This window comes from Cherax quadricarinatus, chromosome 13 (genome assembly GCF_038502225.1).
Source record: "Cherax quadricarinatus isolate ZL_2023a chromosome 13, ASM3850222v1, whole genome shotgun sequence".
Lineage (NCBI taxonomy): Eukaryota > Metazoa > Arthropoda > Malacostraca > Decapoda > Parastacidae > Cherax > Cherax quadricarinatus.
In genome coordinates, this window is record NC_091304.1 from 11,649,479 (window position 1) to 11,674,370 (window position 24,892).

The following is a 24,892-nucleotide window of genomic DNA, read 5'->3' on the forward strand; positions in this document are numbered from 1 at the left end:
TGGGTGTATGAGTGAAGGATGGGTGTATGAGTGAAGGATGGGTGTATTAGTGAAGGATGGATGGATGTGTGAGTGAAGGATGGGTGAGTTAAGGATGGGTGTGTGAGTGAAGGATGGGTGTGTGAGTGAAGGATGGGTGAGTTTAAGAGGTGGGTATGAGGGAAGGATATGATGAGAGGATGTAAGCATTATTGGTGAGGAAGGAGGTGGGTGGGTGTGGTGTGGGTTTGAAAATATGACTGTGAGGGGGGTGGTGTTAGCCTGAACGATGGTGTTAGAATGAGGATGTCTTTCCTTTGCTGACGATACTACAATTTGCATGATTCTCTCATTCATCCATCGAGGACACTACAAGCATCCAAGTGAGACACAGAAAACATATGATATTCAATGAGGATCAATTTCATTTATTCCGTTATGGAAAACTTGAGGAAATAAAACCTAGTTCGGAGTATTAAACAAATTCTGACCACACGATAGAGCGGGAAGTTAATGTGAAGAACTTGGGAGTGATAATGTAAGAGGATCTCACTTTCAAAGATCACAACAATGTCATTATATCATCTGCTAGGAAAATGATAGGATGGATAATGAGAACCTTTGGAGTAAGAGATGCCAAGCCAATGATGATCCTTTCTCAATCACTTGTTCTCTTTATGCTGGAATACTGTTACATACTAACGACCTTTTCCAAGGCAGGCAAAATTGCAGATCTGGAGAAGATACAAAGAACTTTCACTGCATGTGTACGAACAGACAAGTACCTCAATTACTCGGACAGTTTGAAGTTCCTCGACCTGTACTCTTTGGAATGCAAGCGAGAAAGACACATAATTTACACCTGGAAAATTCAAGAAGGACTAGTCCCAAATGTGTACACATTAATCACTCCCTCCGAAAGCAAAAGACCCGGCAGGCGGTGCAACATCCTGCAACAAAAAGCAGGGCTATCATGAGTACTCTAAGAGACAACACAGCAAGTGTCAGGGGTCCAAGACTATTCAATTGCTTCTCAGCGTACATAAAAGTGATTACCAATAGACCCCTGGCTGCTTCAAGAGAGTGATGAACAGACACTTAAAGATAGCAGCTGACCAGCTGGGCTGTGGTTCGTACGTTGGATTGCGTGTGGTCGGTAGAAACAACCTGGTTGATCAGGCCCTGATCCACTGCGAGGTCTGGTCATGGACCGGACCTCGGGGGCGTTGTTCCCCAGAGTGTGCACAATACACTACCAATCACAGGAGAACCAGGCTGTGCACAATGCGTTGCCACTTACTGGAATACCAGACAGTGCACAATACACTACCACTCACAAGACCAGTCTGTGCACAATACACCTTAAGTCTCCGTCCAAAGTAATTACTCCATCAATTAAAAGTAATTCCAGTCCTGTACATTTGAAATTGTTCACCAGTGAGGTAATTAGTGAGGATGAAGGAACATTCCCTGCTGCATCAATGTGCTATACAACATTCGCTTGTAACGACCACTTCCTTGCTGCATCAATGTGCTATACAACATTCGCTTGTAACGACCACTTCCTTGCTGCATCAATGTGCTATACAACATTCGCTTGTAACGACCACTTCCTTGCTGCATCAATGTGTTATACAACATTCGCTTGTAACGACCACTTCCTTGCTGCATCAATGTGTTATACAACATTCGCTTGTAACGACCACTTCCTTGCTGCATCAATGTGTTATACAACATTCGCTTGTAACGACCACTTCCTTGCTGCATCAATGTGCTATACAACATTCGCTTGTAACGACCACTTCCTTGCTGCATCAATGTGTTATACAACATTCGCTTGTAACGACCACTTCCTTGCTGCATCAATGTGCTATACAACATTCGCTTGTAACGACCACTTCCTTGCTGCATCAATGTGTTATACAACATTCGCTTGTAACGACCACTTCCTTGCTGCATCAATGTGTTATACAACATTCGCTTGTAACGACCACTTCCTTGCTGCATCAATGTGTTATACAACATTCGCTTGTAACGACCACTTCCTTGCTGCATCAATGTGTTATACAACATTCGCTTGTAACGACCACTTCCTTGCTGCATCAATGTGTTATACAACATTCGCTTGTAACGACCACTTCCCTGCTGCATCAATGTGTTATATAACATTCGCTTGTAACGACCACTTCCCTGCTGCATCAATGTGTTATACAACATTCGCTTGTAACGACCACTTCCCTGCTGCATCAATGTGTTATATAACATTCGCTTGTAACGACCACTTCCCTGCTGCATCAATGTGTTATACAACATTCGCTTGTAACGACCACTTCCCTGCTGCATCAATGTGCTATACAACATTCGCTTGTAACGACCACTTCCCTGCTGCATCAATGTGTTATACAACATTCGCTTGTAACGACCACTTCCCTGCTGCATCAGTGTGTTATACAACATTCGCTTGTAACAACCACTTCCCTGCTGCATCAATGTGTTATACAACATTCGCTTGTAACGACCACTTCCCTGCTGGATCAATGTGTTATACAACATTCGCTTGTAACGACCACTTCCCTGCTGGATCAATGTGTTATACAACATTCGCTTGTAACGACCACTTCCCTGCTGCATCAATGTGTTATACAACATTCGCTTGTAACGACCGCTTCCCTGCTATATCAACCTGTTATTCAATATTCATCAATGAAGACAATACGTACTTATATTGGGACTAACTTTTGCTGTTTATAAAGCTCTTCCTTGAAGATAAAGCTCTATACAGAGCTTAACGTGAATTGATGAAGTTCTACAGAGTGTAGTGTTGTACCAACACAGCCGTGTGCTGTAAGGTGATTATTCTCCTCTGTGAGTGATGCTCACTGTATGACCCATGCGGGTATGGCGCTTGGGTCATACAGTGGTTCACTTACTGATTTTTTAGCTCAGAGGAAGCACTAAAATATATTGGAGCGTCAGGACTCGGCTCAAGTCGGCGTCGTAGAGCTTCTTAGGTGAGCTGTGAGCTCTTTCCTCTTCTTTTAATGAGCGTGTCTTTATGGCGTTGAATGGCTCTTCATCCAAGGAATTGGAGTTACCTTCCCCTTCCTCGGATCAAATCTGATTACACCTCATTCCTCACGCGCTCTATGATCGCTGCTTATCTGTGAACTTCCAAAGACTCTGTCTGGTAAAACAAACCACTTAAGTTGTCTTGTGGACCTTTATTACACTAACAGTTTACACATTCATTTAACATGTACAATGTTGTCAGTGGACAAAGTTTGTGGTATGTGTCTGGGTGCGTGTTCGTGTGCGTGTGGGTGTGTATGTTATCTAGTGTTGTAGCCACTACGGCGTGTGGCGCATCTACAGTTTACCTGGAGAGGGTTTCGGGGGTCAACGCCCCCGCGGCTCAGTCTCAGACCAGGCCTAGTGGTACGAGTTACATCAGGGACTTGAGTTAGCGTGCACTCTGTGCTGTACCGACGTCACACAAGGTGATACAAGAAACGCCTGTTACACACTGACCAATCTGGTAATCAAAGACTTGTCCAACATCGCACTGGAAGTGATAATCAGGGTTGACCGGTCCAGCATTTGTACAGATGTAGTACCTGTGGCAGTCCGTAGGGTCGGGGACCTGCACGATCCCACCTGGGCAGTAGGGAGTGCACGAGACTGTGCAGCAAACCTCTTTGTCGCTGACGCATGCCTCCCCATTAAAATAAGGTCTGTCAGGGTCACAGACGAGGGGTCCTTGCACATCATTAGCCAAACAAATATAATAGACGCTACAGTCGAATGCGTCGCTAATCAAGCTGAGGGAGCCGTTGCAGGTGATGTGGTAAACTGGTGGCTTGCATGTGGGTGTACAATCAGCTGGCGAAGCACAGGCGCTTGTTTGAGCATCGAAGTGCTCGCCTGCGTCGCAGGGTAGAGACTGGTCCGCCGCGGTGCCGTCATTGAAAAACAAGCAGTAGTTGGTGCAGTTCAAGGGGTCGGTCACCACGCCACGTTCGTGTTTTCCAGTACAGTCTGGTGTACAAGTGTCTTGACAGACAATCCCAGCGGCGCTCAACACCTGTGTGAAGCAGAGGAGAATGTCACTGTGTAGTAATCAAAGCAGATAGAGAGAAAGTGGGAAGGATAGAAAGATAGAAAAGGACGAAAGTGAGAGAAAAATAGGCAGTTAGAAGAAGCGAGGAGAATTTTTCCTTAATGCATTTAAGGGGCGAATTATAAACCCGTAGGTGTTCCACAGCGCCTGGGGAGAATGAGAAGCAGTTACTTTTGATCCAAGAAAGGGGAAGTCAGGTTTAATTCCTTGGATCAAGAGCCCCTCACCAGATTCAAGGAGCCCCCCTTGAGAAAAGATGAAGAAGAGGGAGAAGAAAGACGAACTAATACAGAAACTCACTAATGAAAAACACGTGGCAGCACGACAGCTAAACTTGACAAGTGTTCACATTAAGTGAACTAGATGCATGAAGGTTGAGACAGAGTACAACCACAACAGTGGGTGAACAGAGCACAGCCACAACAATGAGTGAACAGAGCACAACCATAACAGTGAGTGGACAGAGCACAACCACAACAAGGAGTGAACAGAGTACAACAACTGTGAGTAATCATACATAACTATGTATACAGTAAACCTCAAGTAGTCTACAACACTGACGACTTATAAAACATCCTCCAAATACAGGGAGAAATGCTAAAAAAATGTCTGTTTACAACACACATTTAGCCATGAATGGGATGAGCAGCAGTTGTTTGGTGACACACGTAAAAACAACACAAGTTAGAAAAGTTCAGAAAAAGAGCTGCAAAATGGCTACCCGAGTTAAAATAATATTTATAACGAAAGGCTGAAAACAGTGAAAGTGTCCAGGTTGGCTGAGAGGAGGAAGAAGAGGAGACGTGATAAACAGATGCACAGTGTACAAGAAAGAATAGATAAAGGAGATTCCTCAGCAGCTGCTGCAGAGATAACAAGAGGCCACAGTTGACACTAAGAAAAAATGGAGCCAAATGAATACTATGGAATTTTTCTTCGCGTAGAGTCAGTCGCTGAGTAATGATGGAATGGTCTTAGTACCGAAATAACCTTTGAAAATTAGAAATACTAATAATAAATCCTGACAATATTTAATAAAAATGGGATACCACAAGTATTGTTCTGCTACTGTGGGTACACACAGGTAGTTTTACACACACACACACACACACACACACACACACACACACACACACACACACACACACACACACACACACACACACACACACACACACACACAGCAAACAATAAGAAAAGTTAATCTCTCACCAACAGCACTAACATCATTCGTAGTTTTTCCATGGTGTGAACGCTGGTGACACTGGTGCAGCTGTGATGTGTTGAGGTGTAGCTGAGCTGTGCTGTGATGTAAGTTATAGTGAGATTGTTGTGTTTACATCCTTGTCCTCACCCAAGGGAAGTTATCAGTGTTGGAGTCGTCGTGGCGACGACAACTTCCACACAAACCACAACGTTACACACACCAGAGACGACATTGTCAGCACCTCCGTGTCCTCACTCACCTGTGTTACTGCTTACTACGTGTCAGTATTTTATCCATAATCTTAGTGACACTTGTCAGTGTTTATCCATCATCTTAGTGACACGTGCCTGCATCTTATCCATCATCTTAGTAACACATGCCTGCATCTTATCCATCAATTTGATAACATTTACAGACGTCTTGCCTGTTATCTTCCCAGCAAGTGAAAGCGTCTTAACCACTAACTATTATCTTAGAGACACGCGCCAACAACTCAGTATCTCCTGTAGATACATATGAAGGATGTTACGGCCCCCTGCCAAACTAGCGGTTAAATAGTTAACCTGCCGGCCGGCAGTACCACTGGGTACGTCATCAAACCCATTGTGGGGACTGCCGGCCAGCAGGTTAACTATTTAACCGCTAGTTTGGCAGGGGGCCGTAACAAAGGACATCGATAATGAGTTATGACAGTGGTAGCTTTTGTTTTCCTTTTGCAGTATAAATTTTCATAGTTATATTGCTAGTAATTCTTTGCACTTTTGTAAGACTTTTCTTTATTATTAAAATAGCAGATATGACACAGCTGGAAGCCATTCGCATCATACCCATTAAAAATCAAATTTGATAAACTGGCCATACAACGGGTGGGTAAAGAACCCGCGGTCGGAGAGTCATAAAACTCCAGACCGACGTGTTAGCCACTGGGCCAACTGGCTATAATAAGATTCATCCAACTAGGTATATTTATACACCATAGGAAGGTTAGCATACGCCACCACTGTGACCATAAGTGTAAGTTTTTACAGATGAATCTCCCGCCTGAGGGATGGTTTGTTTGCAATCGTGTCATTACGAATTCGTGAGTCTCGATGAACTGGCCCCTACACAGTCCAATTAACATCTGGAACTCTCTGCTGTGTATAATACGTCAACGTTGACAATTTGATGTCGATCAGAAAAGGAATTCACAAGTTACAGCTCAGACATCAACATCCCAATTTCTTCAGTAAAATTGGCAGATTGACATATTTCTCTAAGATACACTGGAGAGGAGAGTTTCAAGGCGATCAGAAGAAGGATTCTCAAGATATTACAGGGAAACCAATAAATTTGCCATCTTAACTGCAAACCTATGAAGGGTCCTGTAAAACGGGAATTTCGATTCCTCTACGATTATCTTTATAGTTCTCTGCCGGTCATGGACTGGGTCGCGGGGGCGACGACCCCCCCGAAACACCCTCCAGGTATACTCCAGGTAACAGTCTCCAGGTCTTATCAAAAATACTAATCATGCCTTGTAACGCTGACAGACTGTTGAACAGTGTCATTTACAATAAGCCACAACCTTGCTTTGTTTACTCGACTTCCTGCACTGACTGGCTACATCAACAACATACACATCAGTCTACAGTAGTAGAAAATATTTTAATATAAATTCTTAGTTGTGATATATATATATATATATATATATATATATATATATATATATATATATATATATATATATATATATATATATATATATATATATATATAACATATATATATATATATATATATATATATATATATATATATATATATATATATATATATATATATATATATATATGTGTGTGTGTGTGTGTGTGTGTGTGTGTGTGTAAATTACTTACAGTCTGTACACCATAAGTTAAAATTATTACGCCACTGATAAATGTAAAAAAATTTTTTTTTTAATTAATTTTCAATGTCAATCTAAAAGGAAATGGGACTCTTGGAGGAATTTTTATGAAGCAACACTACCAGCCAGTGTTGCTTAATCGTCTCGTGTGTACAGTGTATTGTTTATGAGTGGCGTGGGAACCAACCAGAGTTTGACACCTGTCAACACCTGTCTTATTTCATAGTTTGTGATTATATTATTTTACACTCTGAGGTGTTACCCTCCCTGATGCCCTGACGTGTTACTCTCCCTGATGCCCTGACGTGTTACTCTCCCTGATGCTCTGACGTGTTACTCTCCCTGATACCCTGACGTGTTACTCTCCCTGATACCCTGACGTGTTACTCTCCCTGATACCCTGACGTGTTACTCTCCCTGATACCCTGACGTGTTACCCTCCCTGATGCCCTGGCGTGTTACTCTCCCTGATACCCTGACGTGTTACCCTCCCTGGTACCCTGACGTGTTATTCTCCCTGGTACCCTGTCATGTTATCCTCCCTGACACCCTGACATGTTACCCTCCCTGATACCCTGACTTGTTACCCTCCCTGATACCCTGAAGATCTTGCCACTCAGATACCACATAAAAATACCAGGATAATTAATTTACACGCAAAACATAAACAATCATACGCAGAAAGTCATAATCGGAGGTCGAGTGTCAGTAACTCAGAGATGATGGTGTTCACAGAGACAAGTGACAGGACTGATCTCATTATCTGTGAACAAGACTCGTGTGTGATTTCCTGTTTATAATTGCCTGTTTGTAGCTACAGACTGCAGACAGGCAATTAGTCGGTGTCTCCGTCTTCAATACTCTGTTCATCATATATAATTCTTATAATTTTCAATTGCTGTCGCGCCTATTAATTCCTCGTTTAATGCAGTCCACTAGTCAGTCACTCTATTGAAGAAGAATTTTCTAGCAACCTTTCCACACCACTTTTTTCCTCAATTTTTCAACTGTGGTCTTGTTATCCCTATCTCAGGAACTTAGAAAACTTCGTTATCAGTTCAAGTCCTTTCAAGACCTTATCTGTTTATCATGTCTCATCTCTTCCCCTTAACAGTCAACATGAAGGTCTTAAATGTTTTCAGTCTTTCACCAGAGTTCATAATGTTTATCTCTGGCAGCTATCTTGTAGCTCTTCTCTGGATATTTTCTAATTTATCCATGTGCATTCTCCCAGGTGTGGAGCACCAGGTGTGGAGCACCAAGTGTGGAGCACCAGGTGTGGAGCACCAGGTGTGGAGCACCAAGTGTGGAGCACCAGGTGTGGAGCACCAAGTGTGGAGCACCAAGTGTGGAGCACCAAGTGTGGAGCACCAAGTGTGGAGCACCAGGTGTGGAGCACCAGGTGTGGAGCACCAGGTGTGGAGCACCAGGTGTGGAGCACCAAGTGTGGAGCACCAAGTGTGGAGCACCAGGTGTGGAGCACCAGGTGTGGAGCACCAGGTGTGGAGCACCAGGTGTGGAGCACCAAGTGTGGAGCACCAGGTGTGGAGCACCAAGTGTGGAGCACCAGGTGTGGAGCACCAGGTGTGGAGCACCAGGTGTGGAGCACCAAGTGTGGAGCACCAAGTGTGGAGCACCAGGTGTGGAGCACCAGGTGTGGAGCACCAAGTGTGGAGCACCAGGTGTGGAGCACCAAGTGTGGAGCACCAGGTGTGGAGCACCAGGTGTGGAGCACCATGTGTGGAGCACCAAGTGTGAAGCACCAGGTGTGGAGCACCAGGTGTGGAGCACCAAGTGTGGAGCACCAAGTGTGGAGCACCAGGTGTGGAGCACCAGGTGTGGAGCACCAGGTGTGGAGCACCAAGTGTGAAGCACCAGGTGTGGAGCACCAGGTGTGGAGCACCAGGTGTGGAGCACCAGGTGTGAAGCACCAGGTGTGGAGCACCAGGTGTGGAGCACCAAGTGTGAAGCATCAGGTGTGGAGCACCAGGTGTGGAGCACCAGGTGTGGAGCACCAAGTGTGGAGAACCAGGTGTGGAGCACCACACAACAGCTGCATATTCCAGTCCTGACCTAAGTTATAAACATTTCTTTAAAATTTTATCATACGTATATTTCAAGGACATTTTATTGTTTGTCAGAGCAGCGTACTAGTCTCTCAGTTTTATTTATATGTGGGTGTGCGCGCGCGTGTGTGCGCGTATTTATGTGTGGGGGAGGGTAGACGTGGGGGAGGGTGGGGAAAATGGTACACAATAGCTAGGTCCGGATGCTTTACCCCCTTTCATTCAACCCACTGTCTCACACGCTGTCATTCGATCCACTGCCTCATACACTTTCATTCAACCCCTCTGCCTCATACACTTTCTCGTATCCACCTCATGTTCGTCCTCACTCTCACACTGTCTCAGATCTCACTTTCCCCTGACATGAAATCACCTACACGAAATTTCCCTTAATCATCAACAGTCAACAGCTAGTTTAAACATCCTCTTTATCTTACTAGTACCTCCACCTCTCTATCTTACTAGTACCTCCATCTATCTTACTAGTACCTCCATCTATCTTACTAGTACCTCCATCTATCTTACTAGTACCTCCATCTATCTTACTAGTACCTCCATCTATCTTACCACTACCTCCATCTCTCTATCTTACCACTACCTCCACCTCTCTGTCTTACCACTACCTCCATCTCTCCATCTAACATCTTCCCTCTTACATTTTTAACTGTCAGGTCCACCTGTTCTCCAGACATATTCGATGTTGATAAATTAGACACATGTGCAACTCTTGGGTATCTTTATTGAGGAAACGTTTCGCCACACAGTGGCTTAATCAGTCCATACAATGGAGAATCTTGAAGAACAGGAGGAGAATGAGGTAATCAGTCCCTCAACCTTGAGTCGATGTGGTCAGTCCATCAATCATTCTATTCAGTCATCAATCATTCTATTCAAGATTGATGGACTGACCACATCGACTCAAGGTTGAGGGACTGATTACCTCATTCTCCTCCTGTTCTTCAAGATTCTCCATTGTATGGACTGATGAAGCCACTGTGTGGCGAAACGTTTCCTCAATAAAGATACCCAAGAGTTGCACATGTGTCTAATTTATCAACATGTCGGTTCTCTGAACCATTCATCTACAAAGACATATTCGATCTATTAACATCTCTAGAAGTTTGCTATTCTCAAGAAAATTTGCTGTCAAAGCCTCGCAGTCTCTCACTGTCTCTCTCTTGCGCACTCACCACTTGACAAACCTCTTGCTTTCTCTATATACTCTTGCTTTCCGTGTATTTTCACGTTGTGAAAAGCCTCTTACACGCTAACAAATGCTGCAGAATGTACCGGCTCTTACTGGACATACTTCTTGTCTCGTAAGATAAGATATAAATGCGAATACTGTCCTGAAAATTTTTTTTACGTTGGCAGTTCTTGCGAGAATTTCTCTGGAGTGATTTCCCATGGACTCACATTGTCAGGAGTGTGTTGCTGACGGTTACACTAGTAACAGGGCCCTCCTTCTAGTGTTACTGTGTGACGCCCACGAAGTGTTAAGTGTTGTGGTATACATGTCGACTTCAAAACGCCAGGAACCAGCGAGTATACCTGCACTTGCCACAGTGTACATCTGCATGAGCCACAGCACACCTGGACTCACCACAGCACACCTGGACTCACCACAGCACACCTGGACTCACCACAGCACACCTGGACTCACCACAGCACACCTGGACTCACCACAGCACACCTGGACTCACCACAGCACACCTGGACTCACCACAGCACACCTGGACTCACCACAGCACTCCTGGACTCACCACAGCACTCCTGGACTCACCACAGCACTCCTGGACTCACCACAACATTCCTTTCGGTAAGATTCTATATAATCTGAAATATATATGCTAGCATTTCTTTGCTTGTGTTTCTATAAATCCAGACCTCATAAAAGCCAGTGCAACTACTGTCTTAAGCTTTCTTACACCCAGCAGCAGGTTGTAGGCTATACAGCTTCATAAAATTGGATAACATGGGTACGGGGAAGTGAGTCCCCCACATCAACCTCCTGACAAGGTGGAATTTGAGGAGACGACTATACACACCATCAGAACTACTAAGGTAAGGAAATGTTTTGAAAGACTTTTTACCTTTATGACTTATGAGATGAGATACATGTATATGCTCGGGCAGTGTCGATTTCATCTGCTAGTTTACAACATGAAAAAAACATGATGAAAAAATTCGCAACCAAACCACAAATTAGGAACGAAGATTGGCCGACGTTTCGGTCTCTGCTGGACCATTATCACTCACAAAATGATTGATAATCGTCCAGGAAGGACAGCAAATTTAGTTTTCATTTTTAGTCTCATGAATTTGCATTTCTTTGATTTTTAAAAGCCTTATGCACGTTTCCGATAGTTTTTTTAGTCTTCATTATTTCGATTTGCATTCAACAGATAAATTTGATGCCGTCCTGTCTGCTCCTCGTCAGGATGAGGTTAAATTCGAGATATGTGTGTGTGTGTGTGTGTGTACTCACCTAGTTGAGGTTGCAGGGGTCGAGTCCTGCCCCCGAAACACAGTATGCGATGTGTGTGTGTGTGTGTGTGTGTTTTAAATTTGTATAAAAAGAGCTTAAATATGTGCTGTTCATCAAAGTACAACGATAACAATGTTATCCTCGTTTCCTCTGTGAGGCGCCGTCTATAAATGAAACTTTTGGAGTGCCCTATAGTCTCAAGTTGTTCCTGGGAATAATAAAGCCATTGACGAAGTTTGATTTTACTGATTTTCATGGGGACCGAGTTAATTTTTTTATCAAATCAACATTAATAAACATAGGCAAATTTATAAGAGAAACTAAGTAGTGTTGTGCAGAAGCGAGTCATTGTTATTACAACTATCATAGTCACTAGAAATTCGTCTCTGACTTTTTTATATATTCAGGAACAAGATAACTGGTACCTCCCCTTGTTATTTCAGCTGTGATGCTCACACAGTGATAAGTGTTGTGGCATATGTTTCTACATCATGACTCCAGAAGCCATAGTATATAACTGCTCTAGCCACAGTACATTGTTACAACAGCTGCCAGGATCTACCACAACACTAGTGGACTCACCGCAGTACTCGGGGACTCACAACATTCAGACTGTCCCTCATGAGCAAGCTCTTCCTGTTTATGTCCTTATCAGTAAGAATCTATGTAATCTTATATTTATCAACGTTTATGCTTGTGTTTCTTTAATTCGGTCCCCATGAGACTTAGCGTAACCAAGTTTTGCCACAGACTGCCTTATACTCAGCAACAGTTTTCAGGCTACAAGATATTCCAAGTTTAATTTGTATTTGTCTCTGGCCTCAAGCTTCTGCTTTACAATAAGGGACTGACCACCACCTCTGGCTGGGAGACAGCCTAATAGAAGTGTGATATACGCCGTATGAAGTGTAACATACTCGTAGCATGTCACACCTATACTTTTTCTAAACTCTAGCACACTTGGAATGGACTCTCCACACCTCCTGGTAAACCATAGACTCAATCTGGTCTTCCCGTTGTTTCTGTTGCCCCTTGGTACGAACTTCTCCGCTGCCTCCCTGCACTCTGTGGTCACGTGTTCCATCATTTCGCGTACTTTCCTTCCCTCTAGTTCACTTGCTCATTGCACCTCATGTAGGAATTGCCTCATGTTTGTGTAGTCCCCTCTTTGGAAGTTTGACTTCTCCCATCCTTCACGTACTGCTTCCCTCTTCGTTGTTAACTCAACTATGTATTAGAAACACAAGACCACGTGGCCACTGGCGCCTAGGGGCCGTTCATGTATGGATACCCTCTGTCTGAACTGCTCATGGCGAATTCGAAGTTCAATCTTGCTGGTACATCGTCTCTCTCTCTCTTGTTGTGTTCCTATTATGTCTGTGCAGGAAGTTTTCCAGTACCGTCTCCAGCATCTTGGCTCTCTACGTCCCTGCAACCCTCCCCCCATGTGTGTGTGTGTGTGTGTGTGTGTGTGTGTGTGTGTGTCTTCCATACTGCCATCCTGGGGTGATCGAGGCGCCAGATCCCACCGACTGCAGCAAATACTATATATGTATTGCAGTTGGACCGGTCGATGAGGCACTGCATTTCAACTGTGATCCTGGGTCTAATTTTGAACTGGCTCTGGGTCAGTGTGTGGTAGGAGCCCCGTGTAACACACTATGTGGAAACACCACCATGGCCACGCCATTTCTAACTGTATGACATCAGGGGCATGTATCGAAGTCGACAGCCTCTCCAAGTGCTCTTGTTTTCAGCCGCAGCACTTCCACCGTCTTCAAGCAGGTGAATCCTCATTAGTACAGAGTTACACAAAGCTTCGTCTTGTACACTGACCCCGACTACCCTTACCCTATCGACTGCCTCCAAAAGCCAGTGATCTGAACCCACCGCCCACTGATATGAGCCACCAACCCTCTGCTTCCAATCTGTTGCGTCTGCCCCCCCCCCTTCATTCACCCTCCCATGCTACTTATCAAGTAACCTCTCTTCTCGACCCACCACCTTCACTTGTAAATCAACAAATCTCAACTTAAGCAACCTTTGTAAATCATTTGTAAAGGTCACATTCAGAACCAATTCATGAAATTAATATATACACAAAATTATTAATGTACATTGAATAATACGTATATTGTTCGTAACAAATAAAGAATCCAAACAAAAGACGAGTATCTCTCCTGACCTTCACTCTCCTCTGAGACAACAGATATGAAGGTTTCCTCAGCCCTGTAAGATCTTAAGTAGGTATGACCAAAGCTGGCTCCTCTTTAGGAAAATTAATGAACAGAAAAAAGAATAACATGCAAATATAAACACTTTGTTAGAACTGAAAATATAAAACATTTAAATATAAACTTTTATCCTACTTTAAAGAGCAATGAAAAATGAAATATAAAAATATTTGAATTCAACGCTAATTTGTATAAAATGGAAGAAAATTATGTCGACGTTGTTGACACCGCAATGTATTATTATTATTATAATCAAAAAGAAGCGCTAAGCCACAAGGGCTATACAGCAACACCGCAATGTAGAAACTGCAGCCGTTGTTGATGAGGGGGGGAAGGGGGTTCACAGTTGGTAAGTGACAACCCACCGACTATTCGGTCACAATGTCTAGCCTTGAATGATCCGTCAAGATGATAGGAACTCAGGTCTTTCACCACTGCAAAGATGAGGGGTAGTTGCCTGGGGTTGGCTACACTCAGGTACGTAGATCAAGGATGACGTCCCAGAACCAAAGTGAGGTTCGTCTCCTTCAGCACTGTCTCTGTAGTTACCAGAGGACCCAAGCTGACATTTCAAGCTAGAAAGAGACAAAAGTTAACCACTGCTCAATAAAACACTTTCCATGATAGGTGAAGGGCAATTAAAAGAATGGTGAAGATTTAAAAGCAAGATGTTAAACATGAAATTCAAGACAGTATGAACTAAGTCTCAGAGTGGGTGAAAAGTGAAGCTTTTAACCAATATATCCATTAAAATAGGAGCAGAGGCTTTTACTTACAGTTGTGTTGGGACCTGTGAGTCAAGTGAATATCCATTTGGTCAGAGTCCCACACATCACCTTTCCGGGTGGAAAAAGGGGGGGGGGGTGTAGCGGGAGCTAGACACTGACCCTACCTTAACAAGTAGTCTGGCAATCAAACTATCGTCACCACATATTCGCTCACTACTCCTATCTGTTGAACTTTTCCCTCACAAGAGACAAGAAGTGAAATTCCTACATGGCTAATGAAAAACACATTTGTCGCTCGACCTCTGCACTGCCCTCTGCTGGCCGTTGAAGCAAGCTGAAATTTTCTCAATATGGCACAGCAGGCAAGGAGGTGGATCAACACTGTATAGAGCTGGTGCGTGGGGCTGTGGCGGCCCAAACAGCTTCTGTTATCCTGCCAGCCATCATCAGGGAGACTTAGTTGTATCATCCACGTAACCTACCAACCCAGGCCAAGGCTTCTGCACACCATCCCTTCCCCCATTTCTTAGACGGTCCTCCACCATCCTATAAAAGGGATCCTGAACACATACAAACAATAGTTGGGATATTGGACAGCCCTGCCGAAGACCCCCGCCCCATGTTGACTGCCTCCCCCCACACACCCATTGACTTGCACCCGCGCTTTCGCTCCCGAGTACAATGTATCCACCCACCACACAATTTCTTCCCCAAAACCCTGTCTGATGAGAATATTCCACAAAGGTCCCCTTTCCACCCTGTCATACACCCCTTGCCAATCCAATGCCAACAACCCCCCCCTTTCTCCCTCCATGCCCTCCACGAACCCCTTGATGATCCCATGACCCTCGACCATTGACCTACACCGCAACCCAAATTGAGACTCAGGCACCACCCTCCCCACAACACATCTAAGCCTATTCCACAGGATTTTCGCAAACAACTAATAATCAGCACATAGCAATGAAATGGCTCGGTAATCCCCAAAGATACTCTGCTTTTTTCCCTTTGGAACCAACACCACCACCACCGTTGCCTGCGTTTCTCCCATCTTACCTCCGTCTTTCATTGCATTCAGTAACCTAACTAGGAATCCACTTAGCAGCCCCCAGTGTTGCACATAAAATTCACAAGGTAAACCATCTATCCCAGGTGCCTTTCCCTTACTCATGTCCATAAGTGCTCTCCATATTTCTTCCTCTTCAATGACCATCCCCCCCAGTGCCTCCCGATCACTCCTCCCCAGTTTGCACGGCACATACCCACACACCTGCCCAAGAACCTTCCCATCCACCCCATGACTTTCCAAGTACCCCTCATACCATCTATCCACATACGCACTCACCCCCTTTGTGTCTCGCAATACCTGACCCGCTCGAAATCCCCCCACTGAAGAAATGACTTACAATTCCGGTATTGCAGTCATTTGCCGTCGCAACTTCTGGCCTCGCAGCACACCGATGGCTTGTCTCCCCAGAGTACCTCTTCCAACCCCGCCTGTACCCGCACTGCTGCAAATCACTCTTCTTGCAAATCCCTTATCCTGTCCTTCAACATTTATATTTCCTACACTAGGTAAACCCCCGACAACAACCCCCCCCTGCACAACATTCCCATAATCTAGATTCAAAATAATTTGGCAAGCCATACAGCAATTGATTAATTCGTTTGCCCTCCCTCACATAAAATTGATGGATTCTTGCCTTTGCCACACTGTTCCACCAGCCTACCACATCCTCCACAGTCCTTCCCTCTGCACAGATCTGTTCCCATAATACTGCAAAACCTTCCAATCCCTCCCCATCCCCCAGAACCATCGTATTCAGTTTCTAATAACTCCCATGCCTATGAGCCAAAGCCTCCCACTCCACCTCCACCATTACCGCCCTGTGATCAGAAACCGCCATCTCATTTGTTTTAAAAGACTCGACCAAAACCCTCTGCGATAGATATATCCTGTCTAACCGAGCCGCATATCCCCTCCGTACAAAAGTATGCACCACCTCCCACATACCTCCCCCAAATGCATCTCTTAACTGGAGATCTCTGAAAAGGCCCCCTAAGACTGACGAAAAGTACCCCGCTTCCCTGGGTTCCACGTCTTCCCTCTTAACTACACAATTCCAATCCCCCCCACAATCGCCATGGACGGTAACGTGCGTAGTAAGTACACAAGTTCCTCATGCACGAAATCTGTTATCACTTTCGCATCACTTTCAGCTGGGGCATATACACACACAAACGCCACTCTCTCTCCCATCCACCATCCTTCCACACGCAATACTCTCCTCCCTTCCCCCTCATTCCTGTGCAAAACAAATGGGCTCACCTCCCTGATCAACACACCCACTCCCCCTTTCAACCGCTCAGACAGCAACACAAAAGCTTGATAACCAGACACTACTAATTCATGACCAAGCTTAAAATTGTGTTCCTGCACAAAAGCCACATCTACCTTACATCTGTTCAAAAACACTCTAAAGCACTCACGTTTCACGCCATCACACAAACCATTTATATTTATAGTTACACACCTGAGGCCGGCTTAAGGTTTCCCTGCCCTCCGCCTTTCAACACTCTTCCCTTTCCGACCATTCCCCTGGGCATTACCTTTGCCACTCTCTCCACTCTCCTTCCCAACCCTCCTCCCCCCCCGGCTGTTGTGGCCCTCTCTTAGGGTCACTTTGGGTCCCATAACCCCATGTCTTTTTCCCTTTGCGCCGGCATCAGGACATCGTCCGAATCTGACGCTGCCGCCCTTTTCCTTGTCACTACCTCCGCCTCCATGTCTGTGTCCTGAGAGGCCTCGCAATGGACTTCCACCTCCACGTCGAATCCGCCTCCATGGCCTTCCATGTCCACCGCACTGTCCATTTCAGGTGCCACATGGTCCTCCCTCCTCTCACACACACCTTCTTCTGCCCTGAGCCCAGGCTCCTGCTCCTTGTGACTCTCCTCATCGGTAGGCTGTAACATAGCCTGTAACACCGTCGCCAACTCCTCCTCTATAGCCTCCACTTCGGCGCACACTTGCACCTCCTCACTCAACAACTGTACTGAGGATGGGCTGGGTGATACTTTGGTCTCCACGTCCTCTCCCGTTTCCACAGGAGGAACCACCACCTCTTCATTCCTCGTACGACCATGCCTTCCTCCGTGACCTCGTTCGTCCTCAGACACCGTTCTCTCGTGCGCAGATGCCCCACCACTTGCCGGTCCAAGAGCCTAATTCCGCTTGTCACAATCTGCCACCATATGGTCATATTCACCACACAGAGGGCACGTACGCTTCTGCCCGGCATACGCCACCATTACCTGGGTTTTAAACTCCTCAAGCTGTATAGCCCTTGTGGTTTAGCGCTTCTTTTTGATTATAATAATAATAATTTAAACTCCTCAAGATATACATATGAGGGTATAGGATGTCTCACCATCATCTTAAGATTAAAGGTGCCCTCTGGAAATCCTGCGTAGGCCCCTTTCACCCACTTTCCAGGTTGGGTTAGATGAACAGTCCCATATTTTTCGAGGACACGTCGAATATCCGCTTCGTCAGCCTCAAAAGGCACGCTTCGGAGCTTGACCCACGTGTAATGTCTGGATACATCCGTCAACCTGATCCTCACTGCCGGCATCACGTTAATACAAACATCTTGGAAACGATGCCGTATGTCTCTCATATAATTTTTGGCAACAACACCTCGGCTGATGTAGGCGTTAATGCCCCACTGATGAACTCAATGCCCACCATATTCACTCTCCGGCACACACCTAGAGCCATGTTGTTTCTGAGTAGCTCGTCTGGGTAAACAGTAGAGGGGTGCTAAGCACGACTGCACTCTACCCCATCCAGGCAGCAAAAAAGGAGCTACTGCACAGCACAACCTCTCGGCCCGAAAGCGAAGAGGTCAATGAAGGCGGATGGGAGTGGGAGTGGTGAATGTGAAGAGAATACAGTCAGGGAGGGAGTGGTCTTAGCGTAAATAGGGTGAATGTGCGCTGGTGAGGGTGAGTGTGAGGGTGAAAGCAAGGTTGTGTGTGAGCATTGTGAGAAATGACATAGACTGCAGTGTGTTAACTCACACAGAGACAGACTGTCCGGGACGACAATGCTGTCTTAAGGTGAAGCTCAGGGTAACGTGTCAGCCTCGTAGCTCGATCGCTAGCGCACTCAGCTCACACACTGTGGTTCGGGGGTCGATCCCCGGTACGGCTGGAAAACATTAGGACGTGTTTCCATAAGACACCTGCTGTCCATGTTCACCTAACAGTAAAATGGGAACCTGGGTGTTAGTCGACTGGTGTGGGTCGCATCCTGGGACAAAACTGACCTAATTTTCCTGAAATACACTGCATAACAAAGGGCTTTCTATATAGTAGTATGTCACTGATGTCAGCTAGGCCTGTATACCTTGTACTTGTAGAAATAAAGATATAATAATAATAATAATTACTATTATTATTATTATTATTATTATCATCTTCGCTGTTTGTTTTGTAAATGTTATTTAATTACTCTTTATTTAACATGGACAGAAATTTGAGTCACCTTTAATCTTTAATATTTTTTGGTAGATTCAATGGTGGCACAAGTAGTCCCTCCCCTTGTGGCAGCGGTGACGCCCTCGATGTGATAAGTGTTGTGATTTGTATGTTGACTCTGTGACACCTTCACTTATAGTGCATACCTGCTCTAGCTACAGTACACAGCTGCATCAACCACAGCATATGAAGACTCACCACAACACACCTGGGCTCACCACAGCACACCTGAACGCACCACAACACACCTGGGCTCACCACAGCACACCTGAACGCACCACAACACACCTGGGATCACCACATCTGGACTTACCACAACACACTTGGACTCGCCACAGAATTCAGAGTCCCTCCCAGCTTGTCCTTCATGAATAATTGTATGTTGATATATGCCTGTCACCAGGAATCTGTGTAAATTAAAAAAAAAAGTCACAAAATCGTGGCTGAAACAATTCACAACTAACCCACAAATTGGAAAGGGACGCTAACGGACGTTTCGGCTTGTCTTCGACCATTATCAGTCTCAAGCTAACAAAGATCCAGGAATGACCGGAAATTTTAATTTCTTTTCCAGTTTCTAGCATTTACTTTTCCGGGATTTTTTAAAACCTGTTTACGTCTGTTTATATGCTCTTTTTTTCTGTCATTTCCTCTATTCTTCAATAATTTTTACCTTATCGTCTTTAGATAAATTGGATGCCTTCCCGTCTGTTCTTCAGTGTCTCACGCCAACACTGAGACGTTCCCAGTGTTCCGCACACTGACACAAGCTGAGACACATCCAGTGTGTCTCACGCCAGCAGGGAGACGTTCCCAGTGTCCCACACACTGACATAAGCTGAGACACATCGTAACAATACTCTGTGCTGGTGTTTATCTGCAAATGGGTGAGTACGAATAGGAAGGCGTCTGTGTCGAGCTCAGCAGACGGAGGATCAAGCCTCCACCACGTCTTGCGCTGAATGACCCATATGGGTTTAGCGCTTAAATTATTTCATAACTGTTATTTTGCTCACACTCCCAAAGTCTTCATAAAAATCGCATGTCTGTATACACTCGTATTTTACATGCTCACATATCTGTTGGATGTTCAAACATTTACCACTCAAAACCTCCTTTATCCCCTCATTTCAGCCCTTCCCGGAGACGACTCCCACCTCTCCTTCCCTCCATTCCAGATTTATATGCTCGCCTAGTCATCCTATTTTACTACATCCTTTCCAGATGTTCAAACCATCTCGATAACCTCTCCTTCAGCCTTCTGAGTTTTACCTTCTAATTTCCACACTCCGAAGTCTCTACGTAATATTCAGAATAAACACCACATCTCCACTAACTCCACCAGCCTCCTCCTCGCTGCAACATTCAAAACCCAAGTTTCACACACGAATAACAGTGTTAATTCCATTATGCTCTGATGCCTTCCCTTTCTCCTCCATGGATAAAGTTCTTATTCTCCATAGGTGCCTAAGTGCATCAACTACCCTTTTTTCCCCTTTTCTATTCCATGGTTCACTTCGTTCATTTTTTTTAGTAGACCTATCTGCCGTGAGTTTCACTCGCGAATATCTGGTTGTATCGACTTCCTTCATACTCCCTCCCTCCAATCTGGTATTCAATCTTTCATTGCCCAGATTTTTATTGTTGCTATCATCAGCTGGCTCTTTCCCTTATTCACTTTTAATTTCCCTCTTTTTTTTATACCCTCAGGAGGTCTGTAGGCAAACTGATCTTGTCATAGTTAGTATGTGGAGCAACACACACCTTAACGAAGCCCGTCGGCGATGTTAAGCCACCAGTGCTGAGACTACTGCTGCTTGTCCAGCATTTGACTCCCCAGGATGCGATCCACCACAGCTGGCTTAATCGTGTAAACAATTGTAAAGTGACTCACCCATAATGCTACAAGAGTCACCCATAATGTTATAAGAGTCTCTCATTATCCTACAAGAGTCACCTATAATACTGGACTTGCCTAGAATACCAACCCAGAAAACTTGGAGTGTGAGTGGACTGTGTTGCCACAAGACTGTGTTGCTGGACTCACTCTTGGAGAGGGTTGTTAGACACCCGACTTGTTAATGTTCAGTAGCATCAGTGTGGTCGATACTGAACGTGAGCTGAGAAGCGTTGACTTAAAAACAAAATCATAACTAGCAATTTTATTGAACAAAAAGAAGAGAGAGAGAGAAAAAAATACATGAAACACAAAATATTGAGTATAAATCAATGAAAGTCAATAGCGATAATTTATGTATACATGATCCACTGAAACGCGTCGGAGGGTCGAGTCCTCCGTCCTTTAGCAATACCTAGAATAAACAGGTGACGAAGGTCGACTGAACTCAGCAAAGCTTAACACACTCTGCAGTTGGAGAACAATGACTCACTTTGTAATCGTATACTTGACTGTCAGGGCACGTCAGAAGTGAGTCGTCAGAGGGAGTGCCAACTTCTATACATATGTAGTATTTATGGCAGTCTTGGCCATGTGGCACCCATTTGCCCTTCTTAGGGCAGTAAGGTGGGCAGGGGTAGGAGCAACAGGAGTCAGAGTTAGTGGTGCAGGAGGTACCGTTGAAATAAGGGGTCTGGTTGGGGCAGCTCATGTGTAGAGGACTTCCTTCGTAACAGAAGTAGTATTTAGAACAGTCTAGAGGATCGTAGATGCGGTCACTGTCGGAGCAGGTGTAGGGGCAGATGGCATCGCAGGCTTGCGGACACGGGTATGTGCCATCCACTATTTGTTGGCACTTGTGATCAGTTGGGTTGTAATAGTATCCGTCTGGGCACGTCAATGGAGTTTCATAAATGTTTCCACTACCCAAGCAAACGTAATAACCCAGGCAGTTGTGAGGATCCGCTTCCATGGCACCCGGTGGCTTGTCACTGCAGTCTGGCTCGGGTAAGCAGCCCATGGATGGGGATGTGGTGGGAGTGGGTAGTGTGGTGGTACTTGTAGTTGTGGTACTTTTAGTCGTTGGACTTGTAGTTGTGGTACTTGTAGCTGTGGTACTTGTAGTTGTGGTACTTGCTGTAGTACTTGCAGTCATTGGACTTGTTGTTGTGGTACTTGTTGTAGTGCTTGCAGTCGTTGGACTTGTTGTTGTGGTACTTGTAATGCTTGCAGTCGTTGGACTTGTAGTTGTGGTACTTGTTGTAGTACTTGCAGTCGTTGGACTTGTAGTTGTGGTACTTGTTGTAGTACTTGCAGTCGTTGGACTTGTAGTTGTGGTACTTGTTGTAGTACTTGCAGTCGTTGGACTTGTAGTTGTGGTACTTGTTGTAGTACTTGCAGTCGTTGGACTTGTAGTTGTGGTACTTGTTGTAGTACTTGCAGTCGTTGGACTTGTAGTTGTGGTACTTGTTGTAGTGCTTGCAGTTGTTGGACTTGTAGTTGTGGTTATTGGTTGTGGGGTCGGTGTGGTCACAGTACTGTCTGGGGTTGTGATAACTATATTGGTTGTAGTGGTGACAGTTGTTGTGGTTGTCATATCTGAACAACAGGCTTGACTGTTGCTAGTACAGTCTTCCCCATTAAAATACGGCTTGCTGTCTGGACAATGCATCGGCATGACAACATCCCCAGGATAGCATTCATAATACAACGTACAGTCATAATGGTCGGCAAATTTACTAAAGTCCCCATTGCAGGAGAAACTGCAACTGTCAGCGTTGCTGATGACGATCCTTGATATTCGTGTTGAGTCCAGCGCCAACGGCGGAGGAAATTTAGTTCCGTCAGAGCAGAATTTTAGACAGGATGTGTCGATGCAACGACCGGTGTCGATGTGGAAGCGTTGGCCTGGTCGACAGGCGTGGTTGTCGAGGGTAAGACCTCCCTGATGGAGGAGTGGACAGGGACACACGTGAGGACACTGTGGGACACAAGGAATGTCCTCCTGCAGGCAGCTCCTCGAGATGGGATGGAAGTAGTGACGTTGGGGACAGCGTTGAATGGCGAGGTCAGGTCGGCCGTCCTCCACACACAGATGGTAGAGATGACACTCCCAGGGGTGAGGCACCAGCTGCCCCGGCTGACAGCTGGCTTGTAGCTCACACCTTGGGTCTTCCATAGCCCCTACACTGCTCTGAAATAAAAAAAAATAATCTTAGTCTCTCACGGTCCTGTCCTGGATTATGTATTTTGAAAAGATAAACGATAAAATTAGCTAACAAACCGAAGTTTAACTAACATCTCTGGTTGTAAAGTCGTGTCAAAGGCTTTCTTAGTGTTCCAATTCCGCCTGTCTAATATTGTTCGAGTCTGACGGTCTGCAAACATTGCACTCTGATGCTGCAGCAAATTCCACAACCTTTTCTTATCGTTTCCATGAGTTTGCAGAGTCAGCTACATTAAAAGTAGGAACAAGAGACTTCTCCCGCTGGTTGTGATGATAGTAAGTACATGAGCAGCGCCATGAATTTGTAAACATACAGGTAGGAGTGAGTGGCATAGGTCCCTAACTACAATGAGGTATGAGGTTAATACACTCACCAAGCATGAGATTAAAACGAGAAGCATTTTGACGGGCTTCACAACAGTGTAGGCTGGAGTAACACAGGCTTCACAACAGAGACAGTAACAGCAGCACAGCCGATACAACAGTGACGGTGAGAGTAACACAGGCGTCACAGTAGTAGAATGAACTGCGTCACAATCTTGAGTAATATCACAAACAATGGCTCTGTTTAAAAAAAACTGCTTTGTCGCGTTAATGTCAATCCTCTGATTAGATAGCTGATGTAGCCTAAGATTGTGAGCAATGTGTGAATGTGTGCTCTGTAACTTCCACATTAGTGTTTCATGGGGATACTACTGAATTTTTTCCCTTAGAATCCAAATAAATGTGTGTGTGTATATGAGAACTCATATGTGTGTTCAGTGATCGATTCACTGCTCCTGTGAGTGTGTGTGGACGAGAGAGATTTCTTAATTGTAATTACCATTTCTTCTTTGGCTAAAGGAGCTCAAAGTTCGTAGTGCCTCGTCTTCAGTACTATCATACTTGCTTTTTATTTTTTTCTAGTGGTTGTAGTACTTACCTCTTGTCTAACACATACAATTGGAGTGCTGATCTGCAGTACATGATGCGTGTGTAGGATTTTGAGAACGACCCGTCTTGTAAGCACATTAGTGTTCCTGCTGGCGAGTCTGAAGGTCACGCCTCACGTTAACTGTAAACTCCTGCAGCAGTTGTGCTCCTGGGACTGTGAGATCTGGTGATGTCTATGATGATTATGCTTGTTACGACAGAAATGTTTGTACTGTCTTTACGGTGGGATAGTGACAGCAACCTGTCTTAGGATGAGAACAAGACTACGACCAATGTTGCCTGCATATTGTTTGACCTGTCTGTCTCTCTATCACTTGTGACATCTCCCTAGCCTGACCTCAGGTGCTCATTGGTATTGCAAGGCTGCGTATCTGCGTGTTTTGTATACTTGATAAAATACTGTCCTAGATGTAACATCGTTACAAGCGTTTCTCTGAAAGCAGTGTCTATCTCACTCCCTTTCATCGCAAGTCATCGTTTATCTTCTTATCCGCTTATCAGCCAGAAAATGCATATTTAATGTCTTCAGCATTTCTTAGTAACTCACATTTCTTAGTTCTGATAATAATTTTATTAGTCTGAAGTGTTT

The 24,892-nt window shown here is 44.9% G+C and overlaps 2 protein-coding genes and 1 long non-coding RNA gene across 6 annotated transcripts; 1 reads left to right on the forward strand and 2 right to left on the reverse strand.

Annotated features, from left to right (window-relative positions):
• Positions 1 to 3,207: 3,207 nt before the first annotated feature.
• On the reverse strand, positions 3,208 to 5,440 carry LOC128688641 (uncharacterized). Its single transcript, XM_053776564.2, has 2 exons — positions 5,309 to 5,440; positions 3,208 to 4,060 (listed from the first exon to the last, which is right to left on the reverse strand). The coding sequence occupies exons 1-2, from the start codon at positions 5,339 to 5,341 to the stop codon at positions 3,440 to 3,442; spliced, it is 654 nt and encodes a 217-aa protein (XP_053632539.2). The 5' UTR covers positions 5,342 to 5,440; the 3' UTR covers positions 3,208 to 3,439.
• Positions 5,441 to 5,467: 27 nt separating this feature from the next.
• On the forward strand, positions 5,468 to 21,175 carry LOC128688642 (uncharacterized). Of its 4 annotated transcripts, none has more exons than XR_008407035.2 (4): positions 5,468 to 5,583; positions 10,629 to 11,318; positions 12,186 to 12,396; positions 20,957 to 21,175. It is a non-coding gene; the product is annotated as an uncharacterized lncRNA (long non-coding RNA). The 4 variants fall into 4 exon arrangements; XR_008407033.2 differs by lacking the exon at positions 5,468 to 5,583 and having other exon boundaries at positions 10,268 to 11,073; positions 11,189 to 11,318; XR_008407034.2 differs by lacking the exon at positions 5,468 to 5,583 and having other exon boundaries at positions 10,268 to 11,073; positions 11,192 to 11,318.
• A 218-nt stretch (positions 21,176 to 21,393) lies between these two features.
• LOC128688639 (mucin-5AC) lies at positions 21,394 to 23,903 on the reverse strand. The gene is made up of 2 exons (XM_053776563.2): positions 23,745 to 23,903; positions 21,394 to 23,337 (listed from the first exon to the last, which is right to left on the reverse strand). The coding sequence occupies exons 1-2, from the start codon at positions 23,769 to 23,771 to the stop codon at positions 21,592 to 21,594; spliced, it is 1,773 nt and encodes a 590-aa protein (XP_053632538.1). The 5' UTR covers positions 23,772 to 23,903; the 3' UTR covers positions 21,394 to 21,591.
• Positions 23,904 to 24,892: the final 989 nt, after the last annotated feature.

Bases quoted from the DNA above. Each gene is read 5' to 3' on its own strand.
- LOC128688639 (XM_053776563.2), bottom strand. From the start codon at position 23,771: ATGCTTCTCGTTTTAATCTCATGCTTG. The intron at 23,338-23,744 runs GTGAGTGTATTA...TTTTTATTTCAG, and splicing joins TCGTTTTAATCTCATGCTTG to AGCAGTGTAGGGGCTATGGA.
- LOC128688641 (XM_053776564.2), bottom strand. From the start codon at position 5,341: ATGGAAAAACTACGAATGATGTTAGTGCTGTTG. The intron at 4,061-5,308 runs GTGAGAGATTAA...TGCTTCACACAG, and splicing joins GAATGATGTTAGTGCTGTTG to GTGTTGAGCGCCGCTGGGAT.